The sequence below is a fragment of the Branchiostoma belcheri genome, unplaced genomic scaffold (genome assembly GCF_001625305.1).
Source record: "Branchiostoma belcheri isolate BF01 breed outbred unplaced genomic scaffold, Haploidv18h27 scaffold114, whole genome shotgun sequence".
Taxonomy (NCBI): domain Eukaryota; kingdom Metazoa; phylum Chordata; class Leptocardii; order Amphioxiformes; family Branchiostomatidae; genus Branchiostoma; species Branchiostoma belcheri.
Genome location: NW_017802536.1, coordinates 347,883 through 359,041, shown reverse-complemented (window position 1 = coordinate 359,041; position 11,159 = coordinate 347,883). Strand labels below are relative to the sequence as shown.

General features: G+C 38.6%; 1 protein-coding gene across 1 annotated transcript; it reads right to left on the bottom strand.

The window, feature by feature from the left end:
* Window positions 1-9,992: 9,992 nt before the first annotated feature.
* LOC109462234 (NXPE family member 4-like) lies at window positions 9,993-11,159 on the bottom strand. The gene is made up of 2 exons (XM_019758770.1): window positions 11,142-11,159; window positions 9,993-10,631 (listed from the first exon to the last, which is right to left on the bottom strand). The coding sequence occupies exons 1-2, from the start codon at window positions 11,157-11,159 to the stop codon at window positions 9,993-9,995; spliced, it is 657 nt and encodes a 218-aa protein (XP_019614329.1).

Here is an 11,159-nt window from a genome sequence, read left to right as displayed (position 1 = left end):
ATAGTTCAAGATTGTTAAAGAACTTTGTGTATTTCTTTATCTCCTATTGGCAGGTGCAGGGCTGTTACTTTATATGTTTACCTTATAGTTCGTAGAAGGAATAGAGTTTTACGGCACGATATCGATGCAATACGTACCGAGGAGCCTGGTTTATTTGGGCGGGGAAGAGTTCCTGGATCTCCGAAGAACGCCACTCCATACCATGATAGACTGGAAACCAGGCTAGTGACCGAATCGTGTGATTAGTCTTTGTTCTCGATGATGCAGCCGGCCGAGCTCGAGCGATAAGTCACTGTGTCCGTGAATGCAAAGTTCTTTCAAGATTCTGCGCTGTTTCCAAGTCTAGAATTCCGAATCCAACGCCATCAGATAGGCAAAGGTAGAGTTTACTTTGAAAGAACATTCTTGTCCCTTTGGAGAAGTAATCTGCTTAGTTTCGCGAGTACAGATACCGATATGACTTGCGGTCTTGGTAGCCGATACAAATATGCGGTCGTGATGTTTTCTCATTCCGTGCCGTGCCGTGTTCCACTCAAATCCGAATTAGGTACAATTTGTCACATTATTTGAAGCATTAAACAGCATTCACATACTGAACGAGGATCATGTGCCCTAGGTTTGTGTCCGTTCCGTCAGGCTTCCGGGTGGCAAAAACCAACTGAATCTCGGCTATAACCTGTGAGTCCTGATTGAATTGGTTCAATAATTCCATCATATACTTGTCTTCGAACAGGCGCTCTGTAAAATGCCAACCCTACCTTGCGACTTGCATATCAAGTAGATTTAAAAAAAAAACACTTGTCTGTCATTGGATAATACCCTGTCACATGACACACCATCTGGCAGATATTGGCTACCCATATAGCGATTATCTTGCATCTGAATCCCTGTATTGTTTTTTCAGTTTGGCACTGAATAAATTTACATTTTGAAAAATACCATGCCTTGTCATCGCATTTTACCAAAACATATAGCAGATACTGTTTGTTCCATATTTTTATTAAACACTTTAAGTTTTTACCAATAACGTAATCAAATTAGCATATATTATTAATATTAAATGATAAAACTTATCTTTAATTACATAAGTAAGTAAGTACATAGAAAGGTAGTGTAATTTATTATGGAACCCAGAAAATTCTAATGTTTAAACCAAAATTAGATGGAGTAAGATATTGTCAGTACGTCTATTCTAATCTATATCTCTAATATCCAACTTCCAAGGTTTGGCTTCTCTTTCGACCCAATGGAAGACAGAAATACATTTCTGTGAAAATGAGAAGGGAATATGTTATGTGGTTAACGTCTAGTTGGTCTGGAAACGTAAATGAAGATTTGGTAACTTAAGTTTTAAGTATTTATTTCAGGATGGGATCAGAAAATAAGTACATTAAAATTTAAAAACTATCAAAAACGTTTTCACAGTTCATTTTTACAAAGGAATTTTTGGCCATTCTCAGGCTGTTTATTGTGAGGCAGACATGCGTAGAAGGGTTAGAGTGATGGAGAATATTCAGATTTACTAATAGTCCCCCTACTTTGGGAAAGAAGAATGGGTGAAATGTGCTGTATTTGCTCTTAAGCAAATGTCCGCTTTTCTAGTTAAACTTTCAAATAACTTAAGTGTAAACCTCCAAGTAGTAACATTTCCTCATTAGTTTATTTATTTACATTATCAATCTATGCCAGTGTTTTTCTCCGTGGGTCACAATTACATTTTCCACAAACTTGAATAGTCCTATCATCGAATGCAACGTCAACAGTACACTTTCGTACTGGTTAATATGTCAGATTAAAAATTGTTCCATACCATCAATTTTTATCGGGACATATGTGGGACATTAATAGGCTGATTTCATTATCAACTACTGGTGGTCTTGGATGTATGTTATATGGGTACCACATACTCATTGTGATTTCCCAAACATCCAAAATGGCGACGTTAGATTTTCCCAGAATGCTTCGAATTTCCTGGTTTAGTTGCTCTAACAACCAATTGGAATGCATAACAAGATCACGGTAGTTATTTTGATATCGTGTGTTACATGTTTTGATCATCACCTTGGTTCTATTATGTCTTTTTTGTAGTTCATCGATAGCTGATTTTATTTCAGTTAAGCGTAAACGATAGATATCGATAGGTTCGGGTGCAAAGTGTGCACACACGCTTAGTACAATAACAACGTTTGAACCACCGGCCATCTCTCCCATCTCCACTGATATACCTCTCTTTGTAAGGTTTATAAATGTGAATGGGATGTGGCCTTGTTGTGGAACCGTGTGAAAACGAAATGACACATTAAATCCATGAAGACTGTTGAAATTTGTGTACGGTCCCTTCCCACGATTTCCTGGTCCTTGTTTCACAATACCCAAGTGTACAAGACGTTCAGACCACTGTCGTATGGTCGAGTCGCCCAGAAAATAAACTGTATGGTTAGATAAGCATTTCAGGATTTCATCTACCCCAAATTGCTTTGTTCTGCATACCAAAGAGTGCCACGCTCCATTGCTCCAATATCCCTCTGATTGACTTCGTGGCATACCAGGTCCACAGGTTGGTAATGAAGATGTCACTAGAATAAAAACAAACATGATATATAAGTACTTTGATCATTTGGCAAAAAAACTTGCGACATACAAAATGTATAAAAATGGGGGGTGGGGACATATAGACGCTACAAATTGGATCCGTCTAACGGGTCTACACCCTTTAGCCGAACGGTTAGAGCGTTGAGGTTATGAGCTGGCGCCCGGGTTTGGCGTGGGTTTGATCGCTCGCTCGCTGCCAGGAGTTTCTTTCTGTTTCTATTCTCTTAATCCTTACACTGGTTCCCATACCGGCCCTGGGAGTACTGGCTTAGTGCCGCTTCTGGGATGTCGAATTCAGAAGATTCGAGGACGAATCTTGAAAAGAAAAGGGGGAGTAGTGTAACAGTGGGGGTCAATAGGCGCTACCAAATGATCCGTCCGACGGGTATAAACGTTTTTAGCCGAACGGTTAGAGCGTCGGGGTTATGAGCTGGCGCCCGGGTTTGGCGTGTGTTCGATCCCTGCCCGGGACAAGGAGTGTCTTTTTGTTTCTACTCTCCTCCAAATGCATTACCACGCTACAATCATTGACCTTAGCCATTAGAATAAACAGAGACAAAAACAAGTTGACTGCAACATTGATCTACTAAAATGTCGCCGGCAAGAGGTATTGGTTTTAGTAATGGCATTTAATAAAGGCTTGCACCGTATAATTAAAAAAAATTCATTTTGTATTGAGGCTACAGTTGATATTTTAACGGCCCTGAACACGATAATCTAAAAGGTCCAAGCTGGGTTAAAACGTCATAATGTAATGTATATAGTACTTACCATTATGTCTAGGTTTAACATGCACTGGTGGATCCCTGCATGTTAGTTCGGCATTCAAGTAAGGACTGCAGAGATTAGAATACTTTAATGAAATACTTTCAGGAAATCGTATGAGAAAACCAGGAAGTGACCGGAAAATGGGGGTTGGTCCAATCCGCTTAAATTTTGTATATAGGATATGTATGAAAAATGTCAACAGCCGTATTATAGACCAAATGACACCCAAAAAGTCTGTAAAATACATAAAATATACAAAAGTATACATACTAGAATTCCTCGACCTCATACCTTCGCCAAATGATAATCAATATCTGCCTGTGTTTCTCTCGTTCCAATGTCACAAGCTTCAATAGTCCCATAATGTAATGCAGCTGATTTATAGAATTTCTCCATATATTATGCAAATTACATCCATATCTGTTTGAAAACATTCAAAAAAGGATAACTCAAGAACCGGTTGACCGACCGTCGTGATTTTTGGTATGTTGATAGATGATGTGACAATTATGCAAATATGGATGTAATTTGCCTAATTGTCACATCATTATATCAAGCATAATGACAGCTACCAACATATCAAAAATCACGACGGTCCGTCAACCGGTTCTTGAGTTATCCTTTTTGGAATGTTTTCAAACAGATAGCCCTGCCTGCAGTTCCAGAGCAAGCTGCTAGGGGACCCACTTCTTCTCCAGCACAATAGCAATCTACTAACGAAATTACGTCACCCTAGCATGTCTAGATCATGAGATATCAAAACTGGAAGTTCAGGGGCAGTACCATAACAAGTCCCGGGGTCCAAAATATAATCATTTCCAGGTCTCATCATGACCTACCCACCTACCAAGTATCAAGACTATCCATTTAAGCCTTTTCAAATTATCGTGTCCACACACACACACACACACACACACACACACATACATACACGAACGCCTCTGAAAACATAACCTTCTTGGCGAAGGTAATAAAGTCACAATCATGATGACTGAGAAATTGAGTTTGTACAGCCTTCCAAAGGTCAATTTTTGGAGACTATCTAGCAAGCTTCCCAATCGCCCTCTTTGGGCATCTCTATTTGTATCTCTATGTTTCATTTTTGCATTTCTGTGCTTGTTCCTGAGCTGACATTACTGGGTGACATCATCCACTAAGGAAAAAATAAAGAAATACAAATTAAGGTAGAGATGCAAATTGTCTGTCAGGACTGGCTTGTGCTGACTTTTTTAAGACGGGGCATTAAAATTTTTAATGTAACAGGGGAACCGTGCATATTTATCATAAATGTGTCTGTTGGACAGATAATACTAGTTATGTCAAGTACAATTAGATAAGGTCATATTTTGGTGCCATGAGCCATTTAAAACCATCCAGTTTTTTTGTTGAGTTCTGGACGACCCACGGAGACTGTTAATAATTGAAAAACTTTTGCCTCAAACTTCCCAAAGTTCCGAACGCCCTCTCCATAGTTCTGAAAAAAGATATTGATATATGTTTTTACTTCTTACATTTCTTCTCTTTGGTCTCACTAGACGAAATGTAAAACTCTGGCATTGGACTTAAAATGGTATTCTTAGAGGTTATAAGAACCATCGAAATTAGACTTTGAATTTTGGTAATATTTGGCATTTTCAAATATCATCACAAAATCTGTATTGGATAGACTGGTTTTAATTTTTCTGAAAGTAGGAACATCTTTTTTGTAAGTCCTGGAAGAAGGTATGTATGCTTTAGACCTCATTCCAGATACATGATTCTATTCTCGCGAGAGCGCATCCTTGGCGTGACCGCGCGTGACCTCGCACGAAAACGAGACCGCCGTTGGGTCACTCCCGGTCAGGTTTCCCATTGACGCGGCCGAACAATGGAGTCTTCCACAGTCGATAGCGATGCTCCAACTTCAACAGTGAGTTTTGCCCGTCCAGTGTAAAATATTGTCGGAAGTACGGCTTTCACGGGTAGAGAATGTTGTTGTGGGCATGTGGGATCGATTTCGGCGGGTAGAAATGCATGTTTCTTCCGATTTTGAACAGTTTCGGACGGGCGGCATTGTAGCGTATGTGATGCACTTTGTTTACATTCTACGTACGCAACAAACTCATATAATATCGAGAAAAATATCGAGTTTAGCCGGATATATAGCCACAAAAACCTAAAAATGTTGGCCCTGGAGTCTTGTGGGTGGAAATTTATTGAGTGTTCGGCGATTTAGAGTGAAACCTTTGTAACTTCGGGAGGGGGGCGGTTGTTATTCTAACGTCCTCCGTTTATTATTATTTGTCAATGGGACTTTACTAGAGTAGAACGGTACAAAAACATAACTTACCTTGGTGAGATCCTGTTGGGTAGAAATAGGTCTCTTGAACGAAATTTTGGCGGTCGCCCTGAAGAGTCATCGATTATAACGTCAAAGCGCCCAGCCAGGTTTTTAGTCACTCACGCAGTGTGGGAGAGGCGGGGCATGTGTTTTTCTAAACGTCCTACGTTTTGGAGACGGGGATTTTCCAATGTTTACAATATGATAAGAACAGCATAAACAGTGTCTGGATGAGATCCTGGCTTCGGGTGGTTCATGTTCTCATTTCTTTATTTATATTATATGTCTTTGTCTAAAATTTTAAACTTTTCTTACAAATAATATTCTTATTATTAATCTGGCATTGCTAAAAAATATAACTGTTAATGAAAATTTCCATATTGTATGATTTCAGATGCAGCACCCTACCTTCACTCCCGGGTGAATCAGAAACCAAAGAGACCAGCTCCAAAGAAGAGATGTTCTCCCACCAAGAAAAAGAAAGGAGTGTGTGGACTTAACAAGGTAAATGTTGCATGTCAACTACAATGTACATAGTTTGAATTTTATTCCATAAAGTTTTGTGTCAGTAATGTCCGCATAATTTTCTTTTCGGATGCTAATAAAAACATACTTGGATTGCTTCACATGGTATTTTACTTCTTTTAAAGAACACTTCATATTGTTGCACTCAAACATTGTCATTGCATTTTTGATTGACTTTACAGATTGATGAACCTGAGGACTCCTCCACTTGTTGTTCGGATCCGGGTCTCGACACCAACATGGCTATACTTCAACCTGATCTGGCAACATCCCCATCACCGACTGCACTGCCATCACAGACCACGTCTTCACCATGCTTACCTGACAAACTTTTTACCACCACTTGTACAGAACTACTGAAACTGTCATGTTCATTGAAGTGGCATTGTATTTACATGTTTCTGAAGGTTACAAGAACATGTACATGTTTTTTACAATTAAAAAAATATGAGAAGCAACTTCAAGGAAGTGTTCCTAACTTACATGTATTTTTGGAATATTGGGTACTCTCTCTGTATATAATCTACTCATACATGATCCAGTGAAAAAATGAATCATGGCTACATGTTTCAATGAGAAGCAAATGGTGGAAAACCAACTTAAACTATACATGGTTTATTAGGAATGAATTAAAGAGTGTTACTGAACTGTTTTCAGTTTCTGATACATGTACATACTGTTAACACACATCTGTTTCCTAGTACATGTACTAGTAGTATCTCTTTCCTTTTGTACTCAATAAACACTACATTGTATTTACAATACAACAGTATTTGTGCCTGATAAAAACAATCAACAATAGGATCATACTAAAACCTTTTGGCAACATCCAAATAATACATCTTTGACAACATGAGTGGGGCAAAGACCATGTGATAGGTAGATGTCCTAGCGGCACTGTTTCTATGGTCCTGTGCTGTGCTTTGCAGACTTGAATTTCTTTTCCCTCTTCGGGCAGGTAGTGTTTGTCTGAAAAGAGTTTTAAAAAATGTTAAAATTTTAGACAAAGACATATAATATAAATAAAGAAATGAGAACATGAACCACCCGAAGCCAGGATCTCATCCAGACACAGTTTATGCTGTTCTTATGATATTATAAACATTGGAAAATCCCCGTCTCCAAAAACGTAGGACGTTTAGAAAAACACATGCCCCGCCTCTCCCACACTGCGTAAGTGACTAAAAACACTTTGACGTTGTAATCGATGAATCTTCAGGGCGACCGCCAAAATTTCGTTCAAGAGACCCATTTCTACCCAACAGGATCTCACCAAGGTAAATTATGTTTTTGTACCGTTCTATTTTAGTTAAGTTCCATCGACAAATAATAATATTAAACGGGGGACGTTAGAATAACAACCGCCCCCCTCCCCAAGTTACGAAAGTTTCACTCTATGTACGGCCGGACATTAGACGCTATAATCGATAAATCTACGGAGAAATCGCCGAACACTCCATAACTTTCAACCCACAAGACTCCAGGGCCAACATTTTTAGGTTTTTGTGGCTATATATCCGGCTAAACTCGATATTTTTCGAAGTTAGCTGCGTACGTAGAATGTAAACAAAGTGCATCACATACGCTACAATGCCGCCCGTCCGAAACTGTTCAAAATCGGAAGAAACATGCATTTCTACCCGCCGAAATCGATCCCACATGCCCACAACAACATCCTCTACCCGTGAAAGCCGTACTTCCGACAATATTTTACACTGGACGGGCAAAACTCACCGTTGAAGTTGGAGCACCGCTATCGACTGTGTTAGAACGTACTACAGGGAATCCGCGACCACACGGAAGCCTCGCTTTCGTGCGAGGTCACGCGCGCTCACGCCAAGGATGTGCTCTCGCGAGAATAGAATCCATATGGCGACTGTATCTGGAATGAGGTCTATTAGCTAATGTATACATTTTGACAGAAAAACACAAGTAACATAAGAGTTTTTTTTCTGAATTAGAGACCGTAAAGAGATGATGTCAACTAAAACTATTGTTCAACAACCTCATACCTTCGCCAAATAATATTAATCTGATGGCTGACGAATTATAAATGTTTAGTCAGTATTTTAAAAACAGATACATACATTGTATCAGTCGATCATACTCTACACCAGAAGACATGCTTATCTTAACAAAGAACACTATTTTGAAATTTCCTTATATAAATGCGGTCTTCCTTTAAATATATAATTCAATAAACGTCCGAATGTTGCAACTATGAAAGTATTATCATAAACTACTATTAAAATCATAATATTTGTTTTATTACTTGCAATCCATTTTTTGTTTTAATAATCTTTGTATGGTAATGCTACTTTTTTCTTAACTACAAATGTCACAGTGTTCCAGGCTTATAGATCTACCTTACTAATAATGCAAATTAGATCATGATTATCATGTAATCATGCCAAGTGTCACTGAATCTTATCTAAATTTGGTTTTTATGGGATTCGTGGCACGGCGGGGTATTCACCATCCCTCTGAACTCGTCAACGCTATATCGTATGGCCTAGTCCAGATAGTGTTACATATTCACCTGAATATCCACCTGAATCCAGGCCATTAGGTACCCTTACTGGGTAATGAGGCCGTCTTCGTGGTGTAGACAGTTTGGGCATTCAGTAGGAGAAGACGTATCCATATCTATCAGGGTCGTCCTTCCACTAACCACAATAAATCAAGATCTTATGAAGTTTTGCCTTTAAGAAAGAGGATGATACACAGGTACATTTATACACAGGCAGAGTTACTATACAACTCATCCAAAAAATAGCTTTGTTACCATCGCCAAGAAGGTTATGTTTTAGTAGCGTCTGTACGTCTGTCTGTTTGTTTGTCTGTTTCTCTGTTTGTGAACCGCATAACTCAAGAAGCTTTGTATGCTATGTCATAAAAATTAAATATGTTGGTAGGTCTAAATGAGACCAAGAAATTAAATTTTGATATCTGATGAATTGGACATGCCACTGTGAAGAATTTTAGATGGTAGATAACTCTTGGGCCAAGGAAGAAGTTACATGGGTTTTTAGTCCGCCTAGCGGCTTGTTATTGAACTACAGGAGTGTTCCTGAAAAATCTCCGAAGGAGGATAACTCAAGAACCGGTTGACGGATTGTCATGATTTTTGGTATGTAGGTAACTGAAGTGATGATCACATGATTAAATGATTATTATGCAAATTAGGAGGTAGTTTGCATAATAATGAGGAAATTCTATAAATCCGCTTCATTTGATAACTAGGACTATGAAACACCTGTGACATGTAATTAAGAACATACAAATTATCTGAAGATATAGATAATGAAAATGAAGACCTAATTTGCATAATTAAAAGCAAACTGTTATAATTTCATGGTTGTAACTCCTGGGAATTTCATACTTACTGCATTTGGAAGTGAAAGTGAACATCAATAAACTTTATTCATTCAAATTTTTAACTCATTTGCATAATTTATGAGGACGTGCTACAGTAACTTTTTTTGTTATGGTAAGACTGTCATTGGGTGAAGAATATGATCGACTAAAATTCATGCAAATGAGGCTTTTATTTGCGAAATCTTTGGCGAAATTTATCATTAAACTTGTATAATTCATCAACCGAAAGGGTTAACATCATTTGGCGAAGGTATGAGATCGTGGAACTCTGTTTTTTTGCTCTCTTTGAAAAGATTGTATTTCTTGTGAATTTTCGTTTCAAATTGGTTGCTCTGGCAAAACAAATGGACTAATAAAGTGTAACTTTTTTTCTAGAAATGCTACTTGATATTTCGTGTAGTGAGTTACATTACCTTCTAAAAAGCTTTCGTTGTTCAGCAGACACCATCCTATCGACTGCTTCAATGTATGGAGTTCCTTGGCATTTAGTTATTGCTTCACATGGAATATCTTTAGGCTTTTCACAGAACCACATTCGACTTGTGTTTGGTGCTGAAAAGTCACATTGGTCGGCCAAAGACATGGATTGGTTAGCAAAGTACGTGCATCCTTTTTTCAATTCTTTCCCTTCAGTTTCGAACCCGCATAGCCACTTCCTTTTGTTAGGAACTTTTCTAAACTCTTTCAAAAGTTGAACCGCTTCACTGACATGGACGAGGTGTACGTTGGGTGTAACAGTCCCGGCGAAACCTAGCACAAATGTGACAGTGTACGCTCCGTTTCCGTGGTCCTGGATTCTACCTGCTGTGCTACCGTAGATTTCACTGTTCTTTAACACTGCTTCAAAGTAGTCACCTCCATGTTGCTTCCGCCTGCCTTTTCCATCGCTCGCTATAATTCCAATGTGGAGGATATCCCCTATCCTATAAAATGGTTTAGGGTTGATGATTTCGACAGTAGTGTGGTTTGCATCGGTGACCCATTCAAAGTTGATGGTGTCGTTCTGAATCCACTGTCTGTGTGCATTGTATGAAGTTACGTTGATGACCTACAAAACACAGTGAATGATGGTTAGTAGCCATCATATACAGAACGCTATACGTAACTACAGTCGAACCTGTCTATAGTGGTCACACAAGGGACTGGCCAAATTTGACCACTATAGACAAGTGACCACTTGTCTAGACAAGAGAGATAGCAGGTTAGTTGACCCCCCCCCCAAAAAAAAAAATGGCACATGCTTTCACAAGTTTCAGTACCAACAGAGTGTCTTTATTCTCAAACAATCATGAAAACATTCATTGCACAAGTAAAGTCCTTTTAGATGTACATGTTATAGCTCAATTGTGTAATTTGTTTTTCTTTTGCTTTAGGGCTTGAAAAAAGAAATAACCTCTTAGCGTTACAGAAATATAATTTTGCAAGAAAACATGATGATACTACAAAACAATTCTGCTAATAACAGTTGACTGATGTGCCAATGTGGTTTATCTGTTTTATTTTTGTTTTCAATTCTTTCTCTTTTTTAAGTATGTGAATAAAAGTACACCCACTTAACCCTATCTAGACCGGGCAT